Here is a 27722-nt window from a genome sequence, read left to right as displayed (position 1 = left end):
CCCTGCGTACCCAGACGTCGTAGAACACTTTAGGGGGACATGGCCATGTTTTGGGACACAAATGTCAATCCCTAACACAATACTCTTATGCTGGGACACTTAAGGCCTTCACGAGAGGCCAAAGCATCTCCAGGTGGGTGCACAAGTGGCGCGTCCAGGAAAATCAACTAACACTTGTCCTTCAAGTCCTAGAAAGACAACCAAAGCGGCGCCAGACCAGCAAACACTCATACAGTTGCGCAAAATACGATCAGATATCAAAGACGTCACAACCACTAATGCCCAAAAATCATTCGAGCTGGTCCCAAAGGTGCTACTAAGAAACAATAGACCCCTGCGCCTTATGGCGCTCGCCCTGAAACAAAGTCAGCGACGACGATCACCTCTATCCGGGACGGGGAAGGGAATCTAAATCGTATGGGGTACAGGCATTAACGCCAGATTTGTGGAATTCTACGCAAACCTTTACGCGAAACCTGTGTCCCTCCCCCGCAGGCGATGCAGGGCTTCCTAAGCGCAATTCAACTGCAGAGAATCACTGGGGCCCAATACGAGGTGCTGGACACCCCTCTGACAGTGGCAGACATTCGACGGGCGATCCACGCTCTGAACATGGGCAAAGCCTCGGGACCTGATGGGATCCCGATAGATCTGTACAAGATTATGGGCAACAAAATCGCCCCAAAACTCCACGCAGTTTTTTCGGAGGCCGACGGCTGATTGCCAAAGTAAATGATGCTCACCAATATAGTGGTGTTCCACAAAAAAGGTAGGCCCAAGGATAAATGCGGTTCATCTAGACCCATTTCACTGATAAACTGACACCAAGATCCTGGCGAAATGCCTGGCCCAGAAGTTAGAAACAGTCTTACTCTGTCTGGTTCACGATGAACACACTGGAGTCATACGCAAACGGCACTCAGGCGACAATGTACATCGGTTACTGCAGGTTATGGCGGAGGAACCGGGGCGAGAGGACTCGATCCTCACAATTGATGCGGAGAAGGCATTTGACAAAGTCCAGTGGGACTTTATGTTCTTCGCTCTTGCAGACTTTGGTCTCCCTCCATCTCGGATTAGATTGATCCGCCTGCTGTACCCAGGCCCTGAAGCAAGGGTAACCATCAACGGCACCACATCAGCTCTCTTTACCCTATATTCAGGCACGCGCCAGGGGTGCCCGTTTTCACCCATCCTTTACGCCCTACCCATTGAACTAGTCGCAGTGATACTGCGGAATGATCCCCGGTGGCGGGGGCTCTGGAGAGGTGGAGTACAGAGTCTCCCTTTATGCCAACTACCTCATATCGGCGAAAGCTCCATGTCCCTCCCAGAGTGCGATACCTCTTACAGCAATACAGGGAAATGGCGGGCTATCGGGTCAACTAGGCCAAATCAGATCTTACCGCTCCGATCGGACATCCCATGGGATCCGGGAGGGGTAGCCAACCTTACTAAAATGGGACACCCTGCCCCTTTCCATGATTGGCAGAATCAATGCATCAAAATGAATTAGATGCACAAACCATCTATTTGGCGATGATGCTACCGTGCACCGCCAGCACGAAGATGTACAAAACTATAGATGCTGCGTTCTCTAAATTCATCTGGCAGGAAAAGAACGTGCGTATTCGTGGGGGGACCCTTACAGCATCCAAACCAGACGGTGGCCTCGCGCTGCCATCATGGAGAACTACCTGGCAGCCCAAATCTGCTGGGCCAAACGGTAGCTGAACCTAGAGGACGGCTCCAGCTGGAGAGTGATGGAACTAGCGCTGATGGCTCCCTTGACCTCACTAGATGTCCTCGCCATCCCCCCAGCAAAGCTACCACAACAGCTTAAATCACATCTCGTAGTGGGACCTACCGTAACCCAATGGCACAAGTTCTGATCCCAACAGGGTATCAATACCAAAATGGCACTCACGTGGAGGTCGATCAAGGGCCTCCTTTCACTTGGCCACGTGCCTAAACTCCACCCACTGGGCACAGGTTAAAATACTGTATGCGACAGACTGAAAATACAAACTCTATCGGAGGGCGCTAGACCGTTGGACCTGCATGAGGGACAGTGGCTACAGTACGGCACAATTTGTGCTGAGATAGCATGCCACACCACAGATCTCTAGATAGGCCCCTGTGAGCTGGAACTCTAGCACCAGATAGGTACTCCAGCGCCTTCGCACTTTGCAGTTTTTATTCCATGGCCATCCCGAACAATGGGGGAGCAATTCCACTCGCGGAGGCCTGGTCACACGACCTTGACACTCCGATTGAGACGGGAGACGTTTACCAGTATTTGGCAACCATCCTAGGGACCTCAATGACCTTAAAAAATAAAATAGGGAAATCCAGTTTAAAATTATCCAATACCTTTATTATACCCCGTCCAGAATGTATGAAATGGGACCAACACCCGCCCCACTCTGCTGGCGCGGTTGCGGTGCGATCAGCACTATGGGGCATGTATTATGGTCATGCTCAAAGATCAAACTATACTGGCAAATGGTGCAAAGGTTGCTGACCACCCACTTCCCAGACGCCGACATAGCACTGGCCCCGTTAGACATGCTATTCGGGGTCAACTATAAGGACTGGCACACTGACCCCCCCAGCATGTAGTTATGATCACAGTAATATTCGCTGCCCGCAAACTACGAATATTGAACTGGAAAGCAATTGCGCCGCCCACCAAACCACAACTGATCGCTATGCTAGCCAAAATATGCGCCCTGGAGAGGAGCGCACTAAAAAGAATGAACCCGGCCAGAGCGGAAATTCTGGGACTGGTTTGACCACCCCCTCACCCCCCACCGGCCATCAGCCTTCTCAGCAGGGGGCGACTGACACCGCTAGGACAGCACACCTATCATATACACACGCAGTCCCAGGCACATCTGCCGACCATCGGTAGACCCCGGACACCACGGTCCATACCAGACATCCACCATAACTCAAGCGGTATGGGCACACCCATAAACCAACCTGGTCACATTTACTTTACGAATTGAACTATTTCTGATCCCAAACTGTAGTTGTAGTAGTAGTAGTAAACAGTTGGGGCGGGGAGGGTGAAGGGGGGAGGTTTGGGGAATGGTCTGAGGAGACATTGACTCTGCACCGAGCCACGCTGGCGTATGCTACAACGGACAATGAAGGACCAGGTGGGAGACTCCCTCTCGTCTTCAACAGGGGGGTGGGGGCAATGCGGCACCGGGGGGGTAGGGGGGGTTGCATTTGACATGGTTTGGGAAATGCTTTCCTTTCATTGTGTATGTTGCTCAATACTGTTTGTGCAGAAAACCTTTCAATAAACAGAAGTTACAACAAAAAAAAAGAAAATTGCCTTAGAATTGTAAGGCATATTAATTATCCACTTTCCTTCTCCCCACTACTGCAGTACTGTCAAGCAGCGCAAACACTATCATTGTAAAGTACTGTCTAGTAACCCTTTGGGGCTACTTACTGTGGATATATACGCGTTTGCAGAAAATAGTAGCCTTACATTTTACTTGCATGTTCTCTTTGATCTTTGACCTAATGGTGTATCTCTATACTAAAGTGTTAATTGTAAAAAACATATCAACCCCCTGATCGGAGTTTGCTTTACTGTTCAGCATGCAGTACCTCGAGAGTTTGATAAACCAAGTTTGAAAAGGCTTTGCTCATCCATAAGTTTGGGCCTCTTGGAACCCCCCCCCCCCTCTCCCCAACAGTGGTAGTTCTGAAAATGCCTCCTAACAGTCTCCAAGTTACCTCTGTTCCCAGAAGACTCCTTACCCTACATAACCAAACATGAAATGGAAGAACAAACGAAGAGGCAGAGCCAAAGTCTTGGCTACCGGGCTTGCCTCAACTGCAGACAGCTGCAAGTCTTTCCCAGCTTCAAGTTTGAGCCAACCTGCTACAAACCAGCTATTCCTACGTGGGCACCTTCACCAAAATCATTACCAGCAAACCATAGACTGCCTGCCACAAGTGTAAGTTTTTAGTTTTTATCTACAAGAGGCAGTTTGTGGAGCCTTTCATAGAACTGCAAGAATCAATTTGTATGCGAGAAGTTTATGGTTTGGGAGCGGGGGTTCTAGTACTTGGTTAAACTGTGCCCTAAAGCCCTGTGTTGACACTGAACTCTCCAGCAATCCTTAACGTAGCACGGTCACATCCAGCAGCAGTGAACTGTTAGCTCACCTGTTAATCTGCACTATGATTTTCATGCACAAAAAAATATATTGAGTAATGTTGTGTGGACATCCCTTATTAAATGTCAGCACTTGTTTACTGTACCTTTAACAACTTTATCTCCAATGGATGCAGCCTTGATTTCTCCACCTTAGTTCAGAGAGTCAAGTGCACTGGAGACTAGCCATGTTGCCTAGTTGTGGCTAGACTACACACCCGAAAAACAGGGACAGAGAATGATAACAGTTCTGATCAATTTCCAGTAAATTACTAAATTCTTTCAAGTTCAATACACCATAAGCCTCAGAACTATATTAACTTACACTTCCCCTGCTTTCGGTTCTCCTCCATTTCAATTCTGCGCTCTCGCCGCCGCTCATCACGCGCCTTCTTTTGGCGAAGTCTTTTCCTTTTCTCAATGTCATCTGCAAAAGTTATCAAGCAAAACTGAAAAATTCAGAACTTGAACATTTATGCCCTTTAACACACCCTCATTTTATAATGTATGTTCAGCATATACAAATAATCCAGTGCACAATTTCATTTTAAGTTCTAGTATAAGTACCAACGAAACTGACTGCAATTTCGTGTGGTAGATCTACATTCACATGAAATGTTTAACATGACAAATGTGTTTCAAATAACCATTGATGTTATTGTTAACAGTCCTAGATTATTCACATTTGTGAATCTCACGCCGAGCCAGATCTAGGTAGAAGGTGTCTACTTATCCATTGCAATAGTCTGTTAATCTACCACAGATCCATCTGGCCATGGCTCATTACCCCTTATTTCCAGGCAACCAGTCGTAACATTAAAACACTATAAACCTTTCAGAAAAGTAACTTTTTAAAATAAAAGCAGAATGAAATCAGACAAAAGGCCCCAAACAAAAGGCTTCTGGCTCCCCTCAGTTTCTAAAAAGGCACTCAGCCCAGATTATGGCACAAAGCGAGACAACAGTACAATTCAAAATTCTACATGCAACTCTGCAGAATTTTAGTAAGCCCTGTGTGTGTAGGGCAAAGAAAGACCAACCCACACCTAGGTTGCAGGGCTTCTCCTTAGGTATCGGAACTCCGAGGGGTAAACATAGCAGAGCAGTCAAATGCTATTCTATGCTGAAGGTGTAAAAAAGGTACATTGCAGCATATTTATTTTTAGGTTTTATTTAATGCTTTTGACTAGTACATTTAGCCTTGTGCATGCAATACAGAATAGCATTTCTTTGGACAGCGTGCCAAACCCGTAGGCATCAGGGGGCTGGTTACAGGAAGTACGGTAATGTAGAGCATAAAACAAGTGCAAGTACAATTTCATATAATTTTACAATTTCATATAATTTTGAAAGTCAACAAAATATTCTCTGCATTTAAAAATCAACCAAGAAAAAGAAAAATATCAAACATACAATATTAAAAAATACATACATCAATGTCTAAGCTTCCTCAGTAAATTAATTCACTACCATTTGAAAGATGACATGTGATCTTAAAATGCCTATACACTTAAATTAAATGTTTCCATACAAACCCCAATCACTATAGCCATATTGGACTATTCTGTTCTTCTGTGTCTATCCCATTCATAAAAGTCATGGTACGGTTGAGCGAATTCTAAAATTCTATTCAGTCCAGAGTTCTTAGTTAATAAAGTGCATTGACTGGTCTCCCAAATGTGCATTGCTATAGCAGTAATCACAAGAGAGTTTGCGACTACAATCAGACTAAATCTGTTGCAATACTGCCTGGCTCTGTGCAAAAACGTTGGTATCCTTTAGAATAAAGTTTTGTTAACATTCCACATGCAGTCAATATGGGTCTACTAGATGCTATAGAGTTTGCACACAAGCGGCATAGAGTTTTTTCGCGTGGGATGTTCTGCCAATCACAAATCTACTCCATGACCAGCAAGATGCCTGGGAGCAAATACATAATAAAGTGCCTTAGAGCACTACTACAGGCCTTATTCAAGTAACTATGAGGCTTAAGGTAGTGAAAACCTGGTTTGTCATAGCGTCGCAATTTATCAAATGTCTCGATGGTTCTTACTCTATCTCATTCCTGTGTTTTGTATTTATACAACTAGCCTATAACGACTGCCCCCTCCAGAGGTAATCTGATATTCTACAAGTTATTATCTTGAACTAACCAGCCAGTTGAAGATCTGCTAAATTATCCCTCCGGTATTGGGCATGTGCTTTACCCTGAGAATATGTCTGGTATGTCCATAGTGATGCTGGCTCTTTCCATTTTTAGGAATAACTTACTACAGGTCAATTTCCTGGTGGTACATAAAAGTGTAGCCTATTAAAAAGGAACATCTACAGACTAAAAATATATTGTTTATGTAGGCTTTATACAAAGGGGAAAATGTAGGTACACTGTCCATTCCCTTAAGTTACTAAACCATCTTGCTCCTCTTCAGAGTAGCTTTTGACTAGTCAGCCATATTTCCAACAGTAAATCAGGAATCAAACGCAACAGGAGTATGGCAAAGCAAGTCTGACCCACACATAAGGCCTAAAGAAAATGTAACGCCTGGCAACAGTGGGTTGTTGGAAAACGTCCTGTATAAACAGCAATAGACGCAATAGGGAGAATCATCCAAATGTGCCGATTTCCCTTACCTTTTGACACCCCCAGCAACTTTGCTGGATTTCTGGGATTACATTTTTTTTACCTGAAAAGTGAGCCTTTTTTCCCCACTCTTTCATGTATTTTGTTTTGTGTTGTACTTTGGTGTTCTTTGGTTATGGAGTTTTAAAACAACTCCAAAGGCATCTTTTTCTATGCGTCACACAGCACCTTCAGTGCAGTGGCACAGGGGTGTCAGACTCCCCAAGGTTTTAATACCTTCCCTGGGACGGACTACTGTCTCCTGTCTCCCAGGGTATGTAAAGTTAAAATGACTTTACTAGTCTCTTCAAATTTACTGACCGAGCACACACCATCTTCCTATAGAGTGCTGGAGGGGTTGCCTAGCCCCCCTCTCACCCCCTGCCGACTCAAAACACTCATGTAACAGTAAAATGTTACCTTTTCCTATTTAAATGGCTGGTGGCATGGTTTAGATCAACTACCTTTGATTATTTCCGACCGCCAACAACGGTAACTAAAAATCAAGGATCAAGGGTAGCCATGTTTTAATATGGCACCCAAGACCTATCTGTAAAAACAGACTCCGGTCATCTTTTTTCGCCATTTCTTTTAGGAAAAGTCTCTGGCACCAGAGGAGGGCTTCAGCACAGAAGTCCACCAAAGGGCACAAACAAAGGGACCAAACCAGGTTTGGCGCGCAGTGTGTCTGGGGTGGACAGGATGTGAGGGAGGTGCCCGAAACCCCCTGTGCTTAGTCTCCTAGGAGACCTGAATGTACTCTGGCATGATTGGCCAGCTGGCTGTCCGGCAAGGACAGCCACCCTGCTGTGTGAGCAACAGCCAGGCTGGAATCAATGGGGGAAAACTGGTTAAAAGCAGGCTTCTGGGACTTGGAAAGCAGAGTCGACCACTGGAACGAAAGCACCGAGGAGCAGAGGAAGGAAGAGGACTGCTGCAACTCCTGGACGACCGGTGAAGCCCTGCTTCAGATCCGAATTGCCTGAAACTCCAACGACAGAAGCCCTTCAAGGTTAACTTCTTCCCTTGAGTTTGGTGGGAACAAAACTCGCAAGCCACCTGGACACCATCCTATTCTGGTCGAATTTTCATCAGTGTGCTGTTGAAAACCAGATAGCCAGAGGCAAGGAAACCAGGGGGACTTTAAGGCACTCACACCTTAAACCGACATCTTGCTACAGCTTTTGGCCTCTTCCCTGGGCAGTGCAGGAACCTCCCAACTTCCTCCTCCTTGTCCCCACGACTGAAGCACAGGAACAGCGAGATCTGCTCTAACTGCCAGGAACAACTGCCTCAGCTACAGCTTTCTTCATTAAAAAGGTACTGTGCAAACGCGGTCTGGAAATCTTTTTGGCAATCAAAAAAGTGTGTAAATCTTTCCTCAACTACCAAGGCTTGTCCTTCCCTAAACATTCGTCAAACTTTTCGCCTAGCCAAATCCTTTAAAAATCTGTGGAAAAGACCTTAATTGTTACTTACCAGAACTGTGCTATCCTATACAAGACTCTGAACCACTGACTTTGACCCAGGCCTATTGAGAAGAATTGCTGGTTGTATTCAACTGAAACCCTTTGCTCTGCCTATGAATGTATTTGGGCTGTCTATTCTTATAACCTTGTCTTTTCCCTCACTTTCTAAAGTGTAATTTTGCTCACACTTCATTTTTGATCTAAACTTGTTTAGTTACTTACCGGTTGGATTTTTGTGGTGTGTTAGTGTGAGATATTGAGATGCTTATGCTAGTGTCATGTTTTATAAATGATTGAGTAAATAAATGTATATTGATTTACTGAGAAACCTTGAGTGTTTGCTTGAATGACTATTGGTTGGTCCTTTGTGTAACTTGTTCTACTGCTCACTTAAACTCTTGCGATAAGTCTGGCTGCTCAGCCATCGCTACCACTTTACTGTGTAGTACAGGCTTGTACCAAAGGTGAAATTGTGCTTACACTTGAAGCCCTAATTACCTGTAGTGTTCCCAAAGGGTACTGCAGGTGATTCTGCCTAACAGCAATAAGATTACCAAACCTGGTGCACAGATCTACAGGTTACTTACCTTTGAACTGTGTTCATTAACTGTAGAAGTCTTGCCGTAGGATTTAATCACCTGAAATATAGCATTGGTTTTCTATTGTGTTTATTGGTTTGAAATAGTACTTCCCTGAAGAATTAACTTAACCATGTGTACATAAAATGTACTATTTTGACCGAGTACGCCCAGATCAACGCGGGTGTATGCCCTCCAGATCCACACGGATGAACCTGCGCAGGGTGCAGCTTGCCATCAATCAGGCCCCGATGATACCAGACCCACTAGCGCACTTATCTGTGGATTTCGAGAAGGCATTTGACTCGGTAGGATGGGACGCCTTATGGGACATTATGGGCTGCAAGGGATTTGGGGACAACTTCATGTCCTGGGTTAGGCTATTATAAGATTCGCCGGAGGCAGTGGTGTGGGTGAACAGGGTGTCCTCCAGAGATTTCACACCGGGGCTGGTGATCATGCAAGGCTGCCCCATTTTTCCTCTGCTGTTCACGCTGGCCATAGAGCCGCTGGTGATAAACCTCAGGTTGGTAACTGAATGGACAGGATTCACTAGACCGTGGGGAGGGGGGAGGGGAGCATTTTGGCCAGTTAGGTGGCCGGAGAGATCGGTTTTCAATCTATGCGGACGATTTCCTTATCTATATAAGCAACTCTGTCACCTCCTGCCCGGTGGCGACACGTATCCTAACAGAATACCAGAGGTCCTACGGATTTAGGGTGAATCAACAAAAGACAGTCCCATTTCCTCTTCAGGGGGAGGACAGGGTGATCCCCAGGCATTACCCATACTCTATGTCGATCTTCGAACATCTAGGCATCCGGATGGGCCCGGACCCAGGGGAATGCCTACACCTCAACCTACAGCCGGTGACAGACAGATTCTCAGCCGATGTGGCTCACTGGCAATCCCTTCCACCAACACTGTTGTGCAAAGCGGCCCTCCAAGATCCTGGCGCTCCCGAGATTCATTTATGTCCCACAGAACACCCCACTTCCCGTACCCAAGTTGCTTTTTACATCCCTCAATGGCATACTTCGGGAGTTGCTCTATGGGTGGGATGGGGGGGTTGAGAACAACCCTGCATCGCTCTCATGATCCTTCAGAGCTCAGTTTGGAAAGGGGGAATTGGTCTGCCCAGTCTCCGTAGCTATTACTGGGCAGCGCAACTGAGGTGGTGAACGAATGGCTTCATGGTGACCCTAGGCTGCCACACCATGGGGGGGAGGGGGGGTGAGAACCTAGCACTACTGCATGTACTGTAAGGAGACGGGAGGGGGACTGGTGTGGGATACCAACACTGGACCAGCCCCTCTGGAACAATAGGCATATCCCTGAAGTCCTTAAACTGAGACTTTTTGTGAGCTGGCAGGGGCAAGGGATCCGAACTCTTGCAGATGTAGTGCAGGAGGGGCATCCTCTTGCATTTGAGGCACTGCAGGATACATTTAAGAGAACAAATAAGGACTACTACAGACATCTGGCCTTAGCGCATGCCATTGGCGCTCATTTCGCTGTGTTAAATGAGGTCCTGAAATCCCCCCCAGAGGCTAACATTTTCCCAGAACTAATTCCATCTAAGGTCACTTCCACGCTGTACCAGGTACTTGGTGCTTTCAGGGCATAGGAGTTGTCCCGACCTAAAGAGAAGTGGGGGAGGGAAGTGGGACCAATGGAGTCCGAGGAGTGGGTGGCGGCACTAATGTTCTCACGGGACATCAGAATAGCGGCTAGGCTTTGCTTATTCCAATACGAAATCCTGCCGTGGTGGTGGATAGTGGGGTGTGCCCAACATGTTGGAGGGAACCTTCTTCCACATGGTGTGGAACTGTGACTCAATCCAGGACTTTTGGCAGAGGTGAATTCAAAAGATATCCGGGGTGTTGGGGTCTCAAGTTCCACAGGACCGAAATTGGTGGGAATCTGGTGGAGTGGCGGGGGGGTTGGAGCGGCAGGGTGGGGGTCTTGAGTTTACCAGAAAAGAGAAAACATTGCTCACTGGGGGGCTTGGCTTGGGCAGCCATGGAGTAGGATGTTTTTCCCGTGCAGCTCTGGAGGATCCGACAGATCCGTGAGAACTACCTTTAAAAGTGCGCTACTGGTTCCAGAATTGATCACACATGCACGGGAACGTATGTTCTGCTCACTGTATAAGGACCGAGAGAATCTTAAGTGGGGGGAATTTCTCGGCGAACAACGGCGGCTGTTCGGTCCATTGTCACACAAGATGGCCGACAACAAAGGAAACAAAACTAGAGCACCCGAAGAGGACGAATAGAGGCGGCGGCCATGGGGAAAGAACAACGATGGCGAAGTGGAGATGGAGCAAAACCCCTGTGGCGGTGGGCCTTGGGTCGCAAAGGCTTGGGTGCTGACCCGGACGGCAGGAGCCAGAGGGCAGCAGAGGTGTGAAAAGACAGGCCGCACCACGACAGGCACGAGAAGCGCTCGCTCGGCATTGATGAGCAACTAGCAGCGGTGAGAGGAGGTGGATGTCGCGCCTGCTTGAAGATCACCACAACAGCCGATAAGAGTTAGAAAGGTGGTTGGGGAGACACGCGGATGCTGAATCGCAATAGAGAGGCCCAACGAAGGCCGGATATGTCGGCGCGAGGGGCCGTGGGCAAGAATAAGAACAAACAACCCACAATGGATATTTTTGCAAAAACACAACAGTCTCCTGCGGCCATCGCACCCAAAGGCCCGATTGGCACAAGCTGAGGGCACCACAGCGGCTGATAATCATCAGATTTTAGAGGCCATTATGGAGCTGAAAGACTGGGGTTGCGATGCTGGACCTGCGCACTTCCCTGGAGGCTAAAATTGAAGCAGTGGTCATTGAAGTCTCCCTGCTGAGACAAGATGTCAGGGGGCTGGCGGAATGTACAAGCAGCCTGGAAGGTGCGGTGAAAACGAACACGGACACCAGCACCAACAATGCAAAGGAGATCCATGTCCTTAAGCAACAGGTGGCCAACTTGGAGTCTCGAGCAGAAGAAGCTGAAGGGAGAGCGAGGAGAAACAATATCCGTGTGGTGGGTTTGCCGGAGAGTGAAGAGGGCCAGGACCCGACTGATTACATCGAGAACTTGCTCCTGGGGCCGGCACACACTCGCAGGGATTTGTAGTGGAGCGTGCACACAGAGCCCTCATGAGGAAGCAGAGACCAGGGGCCCCTCCACGAGCGATAATGGCCAAAATATTGAACTACAAAGACCGCGAGAAAATACTGGAGTACTTCCGAAAAGGCGGAACAATTGAGAGGGCCCCGAGCACCATCACGACGTACCCGGATTATACTATGCTGGTCCAAAGGCAGCGGTACAGCTATGTAACCATCAAAAGGAGGCTGCGGGCGGCTGGGATAAATTATATGCTTCGGTACCCTGCGAAATTGAAGGTGCTGCATAAGAGCAAAATGCATTTCTTTGACACTCCGGAAGAAGCAACGTCATGGCTGGATCTGCAGGGCTGCCCGGAACAAATACGGAAGAGACCCAAGATGGACGTGATAAGTGACTTGGGATACGGTATGCATACTGTTATGGCGGCGTGTGAACATCCCAAGGGCGCCTAGGCGAAGACTGAGAACAATGGGCGCGGCTGTAGGACGCTGATATTTGATAAAATACAGCTGATTGTAAGGGACTTGATGGACTGGAATATAGTAGCGGGTACATATATTTAAATTGCATGGCAATGTGTAGTTATCCGATGTGCTATGGGAGCAGCAGGGCGAAAGCACCCTACCCCCCCGAATTATAGTTGTAGTAGGTTGGCCACTAGGGTGGCCTCACCCTGCGGAGCTTCGAGTACAGGCGAGAGCCAGAAACAGCTAGATGCGGGGGAGCCCGAGATCCAGGGATGGAGCTGGGCAACAGTTGGGGGGGGGGGGGGGGGTGATGTTGGGGAAGGGAGGTGGGAGCGGGAAGTTTGGTGTGTTTTTGGTTAACGGGAATTTAGAATGGGATGCAAGCCTATACAGATTGGATTGGAACTCGAAGTCAAACTGCACCTGGAGGAGAGGGCATGGGACTACAACAGGCCATGGGGGACCTTAAAATACTCACATGTAATGTGTGGGGGCTTAATAGCTATTTAAAAAGGAACAAGGTTATGCTGCATCTGTGTAGGCAGAAAATAGATATTGCATTGCTGCAGGAAACCCACCTTACACGCGAGAGGATGGACATGATTGCGGGAAAGTGGAAGGGGGTGTTGGTTGGCTCATCGTACTCGGCCTACGCAAGAGGAGTACTTATATGGGTGGCGCCACATGTCCCGTTTCAGCGATTGCAAGTGGTGACTGAGACAGACGGGAGGAAGGTTATGCTGAGGGGACTGGTGGAGAACAGGGAGAGGAGTATTGTTAAAACGTATACCAGAACACAGCAGCGTACATTAGGACATTGAGTGCGAACCTGAGCGCATGTGTAGGAAGCGCTGTGATCTGGGGAGGGGACTTCAACTGCGTATTGAACCCGAGGGTGGACAGATCGGATGGGAAATTGGATAGACCGGCCCCTGCAGCCAGGGCGCTACAGACATTGCTTGAGGACTTTGGGTTGGAAGATGCATGGAGAGTGTGGCATCCCCCAGGAAAGGCAATATTCACATTATTCTGCCCCACAGCAGTTGTCAACGAGGCTGGATTATGTCTTCGCATCACCTGAAATGATAGCGGAGATTGCACAGAGTATAGGGCCAGGGTCCCCTCGGACCACTCGCCCCCGATTCTTGCATGGCAATACTGCCCCCCGAGAGCGAGGATCCAGACATGGCACCTACGAGCAGAGGCGTTGCGGGACCCCCTTCTTTAGAGAGGATTTGAGGGAGGAGATCGTAAACTATTTTGAAACAAATACTGGGAGTGTGGACTCGGCGGGAACACTATGGGAGGCCTTCAAAGTTGTCATGAGGGGTGCGGCCATAGCGAAATCCAAGGGCCTACAAGGTGGGGTTTCGGCTGAACTGCGGGAGACGGAAGTAAAATTAGAAGAGGCCTTAAAGGCCGGAGACGATACAGCAGAGAAGCTGGAATTGATACTTAGGCTACAGCAAAAATGCGCGGAATGTTGGGAGAGGTTGTGTAACCTTAATTATAAAAAATACATAGAGAGAGCATGCGGGAGGTGATAAACCGGGGAGACTTTTGGCGTGGTTATATAAGAGTGAGACCCCCAGAGCCACAATCAGAACTATAGAGAGAAGACGGTAGCGTAGAGGACACCCAGGAGGGAGTTAATTAAGCGTTTGTGGATTATTATAAAGTATTATACGGAGAAGATGGAGAAAGTAGCCGTGCAATGATGGAAGAAACGCTTGAGGATATGGGGCTGCCCAAGATAAGCGAGGAGGAGAGAGAGGAATTGGACACCCTGATTACCCTGGAAGAATTGGGGGAGGTGGTGAGGCAGCTGCCTACTAGTAAAACCCCAGGGACAGATGGGCTCCCAAGCGAATTTTACAAAGTATATATATAGAAGAGGTCCTCCCCCCGCTGCTAGAGATAAACTAAGCGTTCGAGATGGGACGCTTACCGGAGTCACTGAGAGAAGCTGTCATAGTACCTCTGCCTAAACCTAATAAACCTGGGCGCCGCTGTGATTCCTTTAGACCAGTGTCAATGCTGTATCAAGATGGCAAGATATTAACTGCTGTCTTAGCGAACAGACTGAAGAGGGTCATTAGCAAATTAATACATCCCGATCAAACGGGCTATGTCCCCCATAGAAACATTACCAATAATCATAGGCGACTCCAGAGAATCATTGATTTTGGCAGAGAAAGTGATGAGGAAATGGCAATCGTGTCCTTGAATGCGATCAAGGCCTTCGACTCTGTCAAGTGGCCATGGCTGCTGGCGGCCCTGAAGCACTATGGGTTAGGGCCTGGATATGTAAGGTGGGCGAAAATTTTGTATAGCGAACCGCTGGCTAGAGTTAAAACAGGTTCTGTGATATCAGAGAGGTGGCAGCTCAGCAGGGGTACTAGACAAGGATGCCTGTGGTCTCCTATGCTCTACATACTGGCCCTGGAGCCTCTGGCGATTTATCTGAGGCAGCAATATGACACCATAGGCATCAAGGTGAAGGGGGAGCGGCATTTGATCTCCCTATATGCAGATGACATGCTGCTGTACGTGCGATTCCCAGAGGAAAACCTCCAGTACATTTTGGAAGTGCTTGGGAGATACGCTGTGCTGTCCGGAATAGCGGTGAACCCCCAGAAGTCTAGCTTGTTCCCATTGGGGGGGGTACATAGGGATTCCAGCGGAGAGGTTACCGGTATTGCAGGTGCCGTGGGCGGTTAGTACTTTTCAGTACCTGGGGATAGACGTATCACACCGTGGAGGAGGAGCATAGGTGTAATACAGAAGTAGCCATCAAGAAAATTGATAAGTGCAGGCAGTTTTGGGCAAAGCTGCCTTTGGCGATGATGGGGCGGGTAGCGATGCTAAAGATGGTGGTCCTGCCGAGGCTCCTACATTACTTCGGGAATATACCGTACACGATTCCTAAGGTGTTCTTCACCAAACTAAATAGCATGTGTAGGGACTTTTTGTGGCATGGCACGCGAAACAGAGTGGCGTTATGGAAGCTTCAGAACTTCCATGACAAAGGAGGAATAAAGCTGCCCAACTATGAGGCGTACTATGTGGCAAGCCAGTTGCAGTATGTTGCCAAATGGCTCTCTGATGAAGAGACCTCTGAACTTAGGCTGTTTGGGCGTGATTGTGCACCTTTTTATTTGAAAGAAATGATGTGGGTACCCAGGGCGGAAATGGTGGGGCGCCCTAAAATGATGTGACTGCGGTGGAAGGGAGAATCTATAATGCCTGGGGTAGCCCGGGGAAATTCCAAAATGTGTAGGGGAGATGAGTGGGAGTTGAGTGAGGGCTGAACAATGTATTGCTCTGGTGGGTGGATGTCATCCCACCACGCATAAGATGAAACTGGTCTGACACTAACCTTTCCCTGCCAACCTGGGATCTTAATGTATGGACTGTGATACTATTGACACTGTAAACAAGCTCTGGCAATCTTTGTTTTTTGTGTGGTTTTATTGAAACAGATTTATAAATAATAAAAAAAACTATTTTGATAGAACTACAAGTGTGTAAGAGTTTGTGCCTATGTATATTGGAAGTTATTTGTATTTACCTACAGCTCACATCTCCCTCCTAAGATGACCATGGCTGCTCTACCAAACTACCAATACATTGAGCGGTACAGGCCTATACTAGAAGTTTAAGCGCTTTATACCAAGGGATTGTTTTATAAAGTCTTACCACAGGTAGCCTTTACAAAAACTCCCATATCAGTCCCAGCCCCACATCTGGGCTCACACACAAACCACCCTCTTTGCCCAAGAAAACAGCAGCTTTCCCATGGATGAAAGCAGCACAGACTTGAGATAACAAGGATAGATGGAAAGTATTCGATACATGATATACATATTAGATTTATGAGGCCAAATGTAATTATAATTCCCTGTCCAACTTGATCCTTTTATCCCAACAGCCAAGGATTGTGCTGCTGTCCAGAAAGACTTTGCAGACAAGATAGTCCCCTCAAGCTAAAATTGCAGACAACCTGATCAAAATGGAAACCAATACTAATGTTACAGGTTTGTCCCAAAGTGTATGTCCTATTATTCTATTCTTTACGTTCGAGGAAGTGGATATACCTAAAATGATGAAAACTAACGGCTACGCGACCTACGGGTGATGTTTTTCCTGTAAAAATCATTCTGAACAAAGCTGAGCTTTTTGCACCTTTTCTGGTACGTTTTACCAATGCTACATTTGGTCATACCGAGGTTCCTGATCTTATAAAGAGCGTGATTGCTACTCAGTTGATGACGAAGCCAGGCCAGCACTGTAAAATTCAAGGTTTAAGGCCTATTACAAATGTACCCTTTTTGTTAAAGGTAATTGATAAATGTGCAACTATCCAACTGTAAGAACACATGGAGGAAAATGAGATCTTACATATGAGACAGTCTAAGCCCGCCAGGGCACTCAGTGCCATGATGTGACCTGAAGCCAGGCAGGGATATTGAGTACAGTGGATAGAAGTAAATTGGGGCTGCTGATTTTGGACTTGGCAGCCCTCGATTTGGTCAACCACGAGTCTGACTAAAAGGCACGCAGCTTTTGGACACTGCTCAGAAGCAGCAGTAAAATGCATTGGCTCCTTGAGAGAAAACAGGAAGGCCAGGATCTATTGGCTGGACGCATGTTCCGAGTCTAAACGAATTACATGTGGAGTCCCACAAGGCGCTTGCCTTTCCCCCGATCTCTTTAATGTCTTCTGTAGCCCTCTACGTGATTCATTAGATGAGCTGTGTGTTTGTTTTAAAAACTATGTGGATGATACCCAGCTCGTCAAGGAATTGAGCAGTGACTACAGTAAAGACCCTAGGAATAATTCATCTGTTTATGAGTCAATCAAGGCCTGGACGACTAATGAAATGGGCATCAATTCAACAAAGACAGAGCCCCTGATATTTGGGTCCTCACAATCGCGAGCCAAATTGGAAATTATGTAGGCTTTCATATTGAACAGCATTTCATTAAGATCCCTACCAAAATCAAGACACTTGGCATTATTTCTGAATTTTCATTAAGTGCATAAACACATGTTAACATATTGAGCAAAGCACAATATCATTTGAGACTACTCCGATTAGTCAAATCCTTTTTGTCACAAACTACTACATTGGTTAGAGTCATCATGATGCCTAGACTGGATTACTGTAATGCCCTCTTGTGTGGGACTAATAAAAGCTGTTTTCCCAAGTTACAGGTACTACAGAATGATGCAGTTCGCCTTGTTTAAAACATTTCTAGAAGCGATTCCATTTCATAGCACAGGTAGGATCTTCACTGTCTGTCTATTGAGACCAGAGTTGGTTTAAAATAAACACCATTACTCGTACATGTTTGTATGGTTCTGCCCCTTCAAACCTGCGGGATTGCTTCTCATTGCAGCAATCCAGCAGAATCACTAGGTCTAAGGACTATGCTTCTTCGCTGTCCGCGAAGTAAGAGTGTCAGGGGCAGTGGCCGCTCCATTCCCATTCAGGCAGCACTGGTGGATAAACTGCAAACAGACCTGATGCTGTTCAAAAATTTGTCTTCATTTCGTAAACGTCTGAAGACACTTCTATTCAATGGAGATGGTCAAATTATTTTTTATATCTTTTTTCTGGTCTTCCGAGTCCTGATGTCTGCAGGCTCGAGCGCATAATAAGTAAATAAAAGTGCTTCCCATATATGGCAATTCTGTACCAAAGGGATCAGGAAGGTGGTCAAAAAAAATATGGCCATAGGACCACAGGCAAAAACCTTATGGCCCTGCCATCTTAGGGTGCTAGCGTTAGTAACCACTTTTGCCAAGTGCACGAGTAAAAAGCATAAAAAACAGTAAAATAGTATCTGCTGTCACAAGCCTATCCTAAGGTACATTGTAAATGTAAGCAAAAAGTCACTACAGAAAAAGTAAAGGTTACAAAGTATACTAATTGTACTTCACTTTAGGGCAGTAGTCTTCAAACTGAAGCTACGCCCCCGTCCCCGCCGCTAGTCCCCCTAGTGGGACCTGAAGGATGTCCACAAGAGGCGCAAGGCTTTTCAAAAAGGGAACGCAGTGACTGCTTATAATAGAAAAAATAAGCAGATATGGCATCTGGGGGAGCCCGGCAACATTTATACTGAAAGGGAGGGGGTGTTGGGGTTCAGCATTAAAAAAGTTTGAATACCACTGCTTTAGTGTAATGCGTGAAATTGTAAAAATACAAGAAATCCATAGAATGTCTTCCAGTACGGATACTCTTATGGACTGATCAGTTTCTCCATAAGAATCAGTGCATAAATACAAGGGAAGTAAAGCAGAAGCCTTTTCTTCCTCCAAAAAGGCATGTCAGGCGTATAAACAGTCAACAGAAAGGGTGTTCCATAGAAAACTATGGAGGAAAGCAGCAAAAAGAAACGCTACCAACACCTGTCACGAAAAAAGGACCAACAGGTCGACTACCTCAGAGGACCCAAGGACAATATGCAGTCCGAGAGCAATGGCTACTTACAAGCCGACCCTTGTGGTAGTGTAGAGGAGGTCCCAGACATGGCCTGCACCCCAGCCCACCATTTTGAGGTACCAGGAACGTACTCGCCAAGATATGCGACGTATGAGGAACAAATGAACCAACAGAGAGCTGCACTAGGGCTCTGCCCAGTGCCCATCAGAAGGGCAATACCTGTCGAAATGCCTATAACCAGACAACCATGGGCAGCACGGTACCCGCTGAGATAGCCGTACCATCAGCTGACACGAAATGAAGATTACCTACAGTCTGTCCCCGAAGAGACCCAAAGAGCCTTAATGGAAGGCAAGTGGTGATGACACAAGAGGCCAAACAGACTCCCAGATGAACGAAACTACAGCCAAAAGATGACACAAAGACGAAAGGTTATGGATAGAGATGCAATGGACTTAGAAGAAGAGGCGATGTTGAAATGTAAGGAAACGTAGCTGTAAAAACAGAATGGAAGTATTCAGCCAGTTAATGCTTGTAAATAGGCTTGAAACGCAAGAAGCTAAGGAAACATTATTGCTTGCAATGCTTGGTAGAAGAATAGAGCGGCAAGCGCCAACTATATATCTACCTCAATAAAGCACACTATACAAGTGCGACTCCATTTTTTATTATATAAAGCAGAATTAAGCCCAAGCTGCAAGGGGTCCAACAGGCTGAGATTCATATTACAGCTAAGGCCAGAAGGATGAGCGGAATCGAAACCCAGTAAGAAGCAGCTCATGCCTGGGAATTCAAGGTCAACTCCAGGAAGGGAGGAGAGCGGCAGCTTCGAAGAAACGAAATTTCAGAGCATAGCAGCCTGCCCCATGAAGGCCGAGATAAGGAGGCCCAGGCAGGTGGCGAGGCCGAAGGGGAATCAAATACACGAAAAGAAGGAAAATGAAGCAGATCCATGGTGAACAAACATGACCAGCCAGGCGCGAAGAGGTACCAACGTCTGATATCACCCAGAACCCGAGGATGCCATAACGTTTCCTGATAAGAAGCTACAGCTTCGAGGCCATCCTCAGCCAACTAACTGACACATTTCCCTAAAGTACTGACTGATGGAGGGAAGGTAGGGTGAATCTTTGGGCACACTGCACCTGGGTGTCCATTCTGCATGCTGCTAATTAAAGTGGAGATTTATGACTAGGGGTGTAACCTACCCAATCACAATGGATCAAATAATCTAGGGTCCTATAGCTAGAAGAACCAATAGGACGTTGTACTTGTAGTGATGTCTATCACGAGTGATGCAGAGGGATGGGCGTAGACGCCCACCCGATAAGAGTTATCCAATCCTCGCGCTCTGTTACCATATACAGATATAGTACCTATACTTAAGTTACCTTTTCCAACTAATAGGATTGCATGTTAACTTTTGAGTGTTACACGTCAATGACGAGTTTTGGGTATAAATGTTACTGTTTGTATGAAGTTCATGGAAGTTGAAGCGAGACGGGCGATCGCATCAGTGTTGATCTCCATTGTTTCCCTGTTTTTTGTACTTGTCATTAAACGGACTTCCCTTTGCCAAACTACTGAGTTGTCCTTATTGATTTGTGTTGGAGTAAGAATCCTGCATCCCATCCTCAAGGTGCAGCTATCTCGTCTTAAAAGTACTTGAGGGTGAGCTCTGATCCCATGGGCCTGTCAGAGGTTGTTCCGCCCTCCTTTACAGTAGAATCAAAGAGGCTGGTCCTGCAAGGAACCTCCAAGTGATTGTGAGCTGCAGAGTTAGGCCTAGCGGTTCGGATCACAAGTCCAAGGTTGCAAAGGCCTGCGTCCCAACTCGGGATGGCGAGCAATGTAGTATGGTAGCTCATGAAGCTGGTCATCCCACAGGATGGTTCCAGTTCCTTTTTTGAGGGCTTCCAATGGCAGGATCAGCAAGCAGGTGTCTAGACTGGCTGTTACAGTGAGCAATGTTTCCCTTCTGAAGCTTGTGGCTCTGATTAGAATCACATGCCTTGCATAGGATTAGCGAGTAGTAGTTGTAGAATGAGGAGAGTTGTTTTAATGTAGTGCTGCAAAAAGATGTTTCAACACCACTTGTCCAACCTGTATATCACCATTGGAACAGGTCTCTAGACACGAATGCTGGGTGAAAGTGTGTACTGAACTCCAAGTGGCAGCCTTGCAAATGGCATCTAGGGGCAGATTTGCTATGAAGGTCAGAGTAGCCCATGTGCCTCGAGTGGAGTGTGCTCTAGACTTAAATGCAACTTTCCCTTAGCAAGAGAAGTTGGATGCAGTTGACAAACCATTTTGAAATTGCTGCCTTGCAGATAGAGTCCCCGTCTCTTCCAGTGGATATGTTTTTCCGATAGGTTTGGTCTTTTGAAGTTAGAACATGGCAGCTCTGTGCAAGTCTAGTGTATGAAGGCTTTTTTCTGCTGAGTTTGTTGGGTTTTTGGAAAAAAGAAGGAAGTTCTATAGTTTGGTTCACATGAAAGTTTGATATACATTTTGGTGAATATTGAGGTTGAGTGCGTAGTACCACTTTGTCCTTACAATTACAAAGAAAGGTTGTTCAAAGCAGTACTTGTGCATAGGCTTGAAGGGGGACTCGTTAGGTAAGTTTTTAACATTAGTGCTAAACCTACATCAAGTGTGAGAACCCTAGAAAGTTTTGCTGGACTGGTAGATAACCCCCTATATCTCAGTGAGAAGTAACTTTTTTCGACACTCCCAGATCCTTTTACTCTTCTTATGGGTGTCATTTTTAAGACTCTCCAGTGTGCTTTTTATTTTATCCTTCAACAACGTTTGGTATATACTTTATTATTACAGGGTTGCCCTTTGGGGCCGCTTTTACTTTCCCCGACTAACCTTGAGAAATACAGTTCCCAAGGGTAGAAATTATATATTTCTATCCAGTCTACATTGTTAGGTGAAAACCAGCACACCGCCCTCCTGTGAAGTGCTGGGGTATACAATGTATTCCCTTTCTCACTAGCACTAACAATTCTGTTAAAGGCACAAGCTTCCCTTACATGACAGGTGGCAGTCTTATGGAGAATTTTCATTTCTGTGTTAATTCCCTTCTACCTTAGAAACCCCCAGCTCTTTTGCTGGACTTTGACTTAATTTTTATCCTGGACCGAGTGAGAACTGTTTCTCCCTCACTCATGTATTTTTATCCGATTTGGATTGTTTCTCCTTTGTTTTTGGAGTCTGACAAACTCCATAGGCATCACCATTTTGTTTTGGGACACAGCACCCTCAGTGCAGTGAAACAGAAAAGTCCTTTAGATTTCTTTTAAGGTTTAAATACCTTCTCTTGGATAAATTATTCCAAGAGCAGTAAAGTGAAATTGACTTTACTTACCTTTTTCTGTTTGTAGACCCAGCACACACCATCTTACATGGAGTGCTGGAGGGATAGTTTCCCTTTTCTCTACTTTCTCCTGTAACATTTTTATATTACCCTCACTGCAATTAATGGCTGGTGGCAGTGGTATATTTTTCCTACCATTGTCTGTTATTACCGCAGGCTGAATTCTCAGCTGCAGTATTGCACCCATGAGTGCCCATTTTGTAAAAATGGCCCTAGTGGTCTTTTTGGAAAGGTCCTTCTTGAGATTTACTCTGAGCGACAAACCAGGTTTGGTCCCTTAGTTTTGTCTTTGGCGGGATTCACTGGTGAAGCCAGCCTCTGGCGCCAGCATGTCTGGCGGAGCAGGAAGCAAGGGAGGTGCCCGTAACTGCCTGTGCTTAGTCTCCTTGGTTACAGGAATGCACCCAAGGGTGATTGGCTGGAGGGCTGTCCTCGGAGGACAGCCACCCTACCGTGTGATGGACAGCTAGGCTATGAATGAATGGGAGAAACCTGCATAAAAGGCGAGGCTTTTTGCTTGGAAGCCAGAGTCGACCACTGGACGAAGTAATCCAAAGAAGAACTTGGAAGAGATGCCTGCTGCAACTCCTGGACCGTTGGTTTGCCCGGTGAAGCCCTGCTGCAGTGCTGAATCTCTGACCTTCAATTCGTAGTGCAGGAGTCCCTAGACGTCCTCCCTCTTTGTCCACACGACTGAGGCCCAGGAACAGGATCTGCAGACCTGCACAGGAACAGAAGCCACCTGCAACCAATTTATTCTAACCAAAGGTACTCTAAAACTAAGGGGACTTTCCTCTCTTCGTGTAGCCTTGCTAGTTATCAGTTGAGACTGGTTGTGGTTGCTTTTGCAGAGTTGCTTGCAGCTTTTCCCCTCACAAGCCTTCCAGCTTGTGGCCCTACAGCGATTTCATTTTATACAAAAACCTCTAAAACATGGTGCAAGACTTTTTACCTACCTGCAAGAAGTACTTCAGCTCACCTAGACCTTTGCTCAACTAACATGGACTGTCCTGGCTCCCTGAAAGACTCTTTGTACCTCGACTTTGTGCTTTGCTTTTCCCCCAGGAAAGGGTTAATCTACTTTGCATGTTAGGATTCAAAAAGTACTTACCTGCTTAAGAATATTTGTTAACCATCGTTTTATTTCCCTCAACTTCTTTTGACACCAACCTCAATATTGCTCCTAATGCACCAGTGATATATTAATGTCCGTGTCCTAGTTCTTGAAGTCACCTCAGGGTGTAGGAAGCATCTGTGTGCCATCCCAAATGGGTATTTACTGATTGAAAGAAACAGTTTATTTTGAAGTATATTTGTGTTACATATATATTGAGAATAGCTCCGGGGGGATAGGTCAAGGGTAACGTGCTCTTCTTGGAAGCAAGACACAGAGCACCACAGGTTCGATCCCCGGGTCCGCGCTTAGAAACCTCTGGGTATTCAGCGCATTATAAATAACCCATCATATCCCAAAGAAGGCTTATTCAAATTACTTAAATTAATAATTGTTTAATCAAGAAACCTTGATTAAGTGTTTATTTGGATACTTGTCACTGTGGATCTGTATAACCCTACAGCTCGCATTGACCCATCGAGATAAGCCTGGCTGGGTATGCAGTGAAAACGCAGCAAAAATGTCTCCTGTACCAAATCGCTGCAAAAATACTGTGGTTTGACCCGTTAAAGGTGTACCCCATTACACCATTTAAGGGGCGCAGGGGTGTCCCCTGCATCCTTTACATGGATTGCGGTGGCAAAACCACAGCCTTTTGCCACCATATTGTGTCCACAACCATTTTTTGCTACAATTTTAACACACGGAACCATGGCAGCTCACTCTAGAAAATTGTGTAGTACATGCTTATACCAAAGGTTGGGTAAACTATAGCCATGAGGTCAAGGCTGGTGCAGTCTCCCACAGGGTACTGCATACAATATTGCCCAACAAACGGGAAGGCAGTGGTTCCACACCCCATGTGTCTTCAAACGAGAACGTCTGATTGCATTTAGGGCACATCAGAAACAGAGTACGTTCGATCATGAAAAGTGGATAAAGAGGCAGCACAACAAAAGCAGTAGGGGCAGGGAATGGGGCATACTACCCGAATCCTGCTCTCGCCTCTTGTAGGCCAAAGCCAGTTGTAGACTGAAGCCCGCTGCCCAAGCAAACGTCTGTCTCAGTGTCCGGATTCAGGCATCGAGATGGTTCCGAAGGTCCGCTGTCGAAAAGGTGAGTCAATCAGTAACCAGCAGTTGAAATAAAATGGAATTGACTCTAAAGTAGCTTTGCTACGGGACACCACGATAATACGACAAGCCACGATGGTGGAAAAAGATAATGGGAGGGACCTAAACGCATGAGGGATCATGTGTACAAGGCATGTTGCACTAGGGATAGTATTACAAACCTGCCCCATCTACGTCCCTTTTCGAATGTCAAAAAACCTAATGTACAATACTCTGCAGCTTCCACTAGATATTGGCATATGCAAAGCTTGCGATTCTACGCAGCTCCACAAGCCTCAGATGTCTATATTGTATTTGGTTATTTATATAGCGCTCTCATACAGTCAGAGTTACAATATGACCACTGATTCTTCTCATAACCTGGGTGAATTCCCCCTGCCCAGATCGGAGCTATGTTTTGCTACACAGTTCAAAAGAAATAAGGAACTCCTGGTGTTCGGTAAGATTTTCAGATCTATGATAAATCTTCCTGATCTGTGTCAACCGCAGAGCATTGTGCTTGGACTTGGTAACTATTTCACCTTCTCCCTAGGTGAAGGGGAATATTTTTCCCCCCCTCATCTAGTCTTTTACTCTTTTTATAGGTGACCTTTTTATGTCTCTTCATAGTGTATGGTTGAAGTTCCTACAACCTTTGGGCTTGGGCTGGGTTGCCCCTTTGAGCTCCCCTGTTAATTTCTCTTTCATGTACTTGGGTGGACTACAGTTCCCAAGTAGTAAATCGGGATTTTCATCCACCTTTTCATTTTATATAGTAAGGGTATCCGGTAATATCGTTGTATATATATATATATATATATATATATATATATATATATATATATATATATATATATATATATATATATATATATATATATATATATATATATACATACATAATGTTGCCAGGAAAAGGTTGCGACGACATATATGGTGGCCATATATAAAAGGTTAAGGGCTCCTCCCTTGAAAAAAAGTCCAGCACATGTTCAATGTGATAATGTCCCTGCAACAAAATTGCCATTTTTTGGCGCCTTTTTTACCAGGTGAAATTTTTGCATGGACTTCACATGGAACCATGAGCCAGCACACCCAGCCTTATGTTGAGTGCTGGAGGGATACAACATATCAACATATCCCCTTTCTTATTTACCTGTAACATTTTTGTTACAATTGCAAGTTTTCTTGAATGGATGGTGGTGGCAGTGGTTTTACCTTAGTGACTTTTTAGTCTTATTACTGGCACAGAAGCACCACCACTTTTCTAAAATCGTGGAGATGCTTTTTTCGCCATTTCTTGCTTGTAGTTTCAGAGGTCTTCCCCTGCTAGGCAGGAACAACCTCAGCAGGAATCTTGTATTCCCCACCAAGGCGCCAGAGTGTCTGAGAAGGCAGGAAGCGAGGGAGTAGTCCAAAACTCTGCAGCCCTTCATCTCTCACCTTGCCTGAAAGAAGCCCAGTCTCAATGGGGGCTGGCTGTCCTGATTGAACAGTGCATGGTGTGACACCTGTCTGGGAGGGGGGGAGCAAGAGCAGAGACTGGCTTCTAGCTCACTGCATGCGGCTTGGCTGGGTTCCACATAGTTCTATCCCAACAGCCTAAAAAAGGGGGGTGGGTGGGGCAACAAACATATTGTGGGTGAGTGCGAGATGGAGATTAGATCTTGTAATCATGAGCCAAAAGTAGTTGGTTTAACATGTAAAGGCTAGAGGCATCAGGAATTTCTGGGTTTATTCACCTGATAGCTCAGTGTTCTTTTCATGTGGGTGGTTGCCCGTGCAAAAAATGATAAAAATATTTCAACGAGGATGGAAATCGTCAAATGGGTTAAAAGGCACACAATCCCCAAGTAGTGGGGTGTGCTGGAGAAACATGTGCTCTTTGGGTTCCTGGTTGGTTTTGAGGATAGCCCCCTGTTGGTGTTGGGGTAGCGTGTGGTGTTGTGGAGGAGCCACAACAGGTCAGGTTGACCGGTTTCGATGGTTCTGTTAGCGGTTATGGACCATCTTCTTCAGGACAGGAAAACAACTTCAAAAGTTACTAAATAACATCTTCCAGCTGTCCTTGGAATGGGACAGCAAAAGCAGGCTACGTGGGATCCTGGATGCTTCTTAGTGCTCCCTTAGGGGGCATACACCCGTCCGCACCAGCCAACAAGGCTCGGACCTTGAGTTTTTTTACCCTGCATCCCTACACAGGGCACCTGGAGCACTAAGAAGCATCCAGGATCCCACGCAGCCTGCTTTTGCTGTCCAATTCCAAGGACAGCTGGAAGGAACCAGTTACTTACCAGTAACTGTTGTTCTCCAGCATGGGTCTGGCATGGATTCACATGCTCATGAATATTCCCCGTCATCAAGCCGGGAATCCTCGGTAAAGAAAAAATCAGTATCAGTTTCGTATCTGATCTGTCTTTCTCAGTAGTAACCAATCACTGGTCTCTGGGTCATACTGCCCCCAGCCAATGACTGCCCTCTCCCTAAGCCCGCCTCTAGCAGCCATCCTCAGATTTGGTAGCACGTAAAGTGTCAGTATGACCAAGTGAAGAGCCGCAGAGGGGTAAGGAGGGAGGGTTCGCATGTGAATCCATGCCAGACCCATGCTGGAGAACAACAGTTACAGGTAAGTAACTTGTTCCTTCTCCAGCATGGGGTCTGGCATGGATTCACATGCTCATGAATATAAGAATACATAGCTGTACACGCATGCACAACCACGGGAGGTGGCAAAGGCTCAATATTAAGCATTACATCAAAACTCAACATTAAGCATTTCTTACCTCACCAGGCTCTCCTTAAGCGAACAGGTGCGCAGCACTGCTTGGCCGACCCTGGACTCCTCCCTGGAATCCCGGTCGACGCAGTAGAATCTCGTGAAGGTGTGCGTCGCCTCCACGTAGCAGCCCTGCAGATGTCCAGCAGTGGCACACCAGACCAGAACGCCATGGTAGCAGCGACTGCTGTGGTCGAATGGGCTTTCGGACAGCCGGGCAACGGTCGGTTTGCCAACCGATGACCGTGCATGATGCAGCCGGAGAGCCATCTGGAAATGGAAGCCTTCGAGAGAGCCTTCCCTTGGTTCACAGGTCCAAAGTTCACAAACAGCTGTGATGTCCTCTGAAAACTCCTTGTTCGGTCCATGTAGAACTTCAGCGCTCTAGCTACATCCAGCGAGTGCAAAGTCCTCTCGGCCGGCGACGAAGGCGACAGGAAAAAGACTGG

General features: G+C 46.5%; 1 protein-coding gene across 2 annotated transcripts in view; it reads right to left on the bottom strand.

The window, feature by feature from the left end:
* RNF10 (ring finger protein 10) overlaps nt 1-27722 on the bottom strand; it is a 776216-nt gene that overhangs the window by 321509 nt on the left and 426985 nt on the right. For both annotated transcript variants that reach the window (XM_069619770.1, XM_069619769.1), the window contains one exon: nt 4506-4607. In XM_069619770.1, the coding sequence (XP_069475871.1) occupies nt 4506-4607 (102 nt within the window). The remainder of the gene's footprint in view (nt 1-4505; nt 4608-27722) is intronic.

This window comes from Ambystoma mexicanum, chromosome 10 (genome assembly GCF_040938575.1).
Source record: "Ambystoma mexicanum isolate Mex_15411 chromosome 10, UKY_AmexF1_1, whole genome shotgun sequence".
NCBI lineage: Eukaryota > Metazoa > Chordata > Amphibia > Caudata > Ambystomatidae > Ambystoma > Ambystoma mexicanum.
Note: the sequence above shows the minus strand (reverse complement) of the source record. Positions and strands in the feature narration are given on the sequence as shown.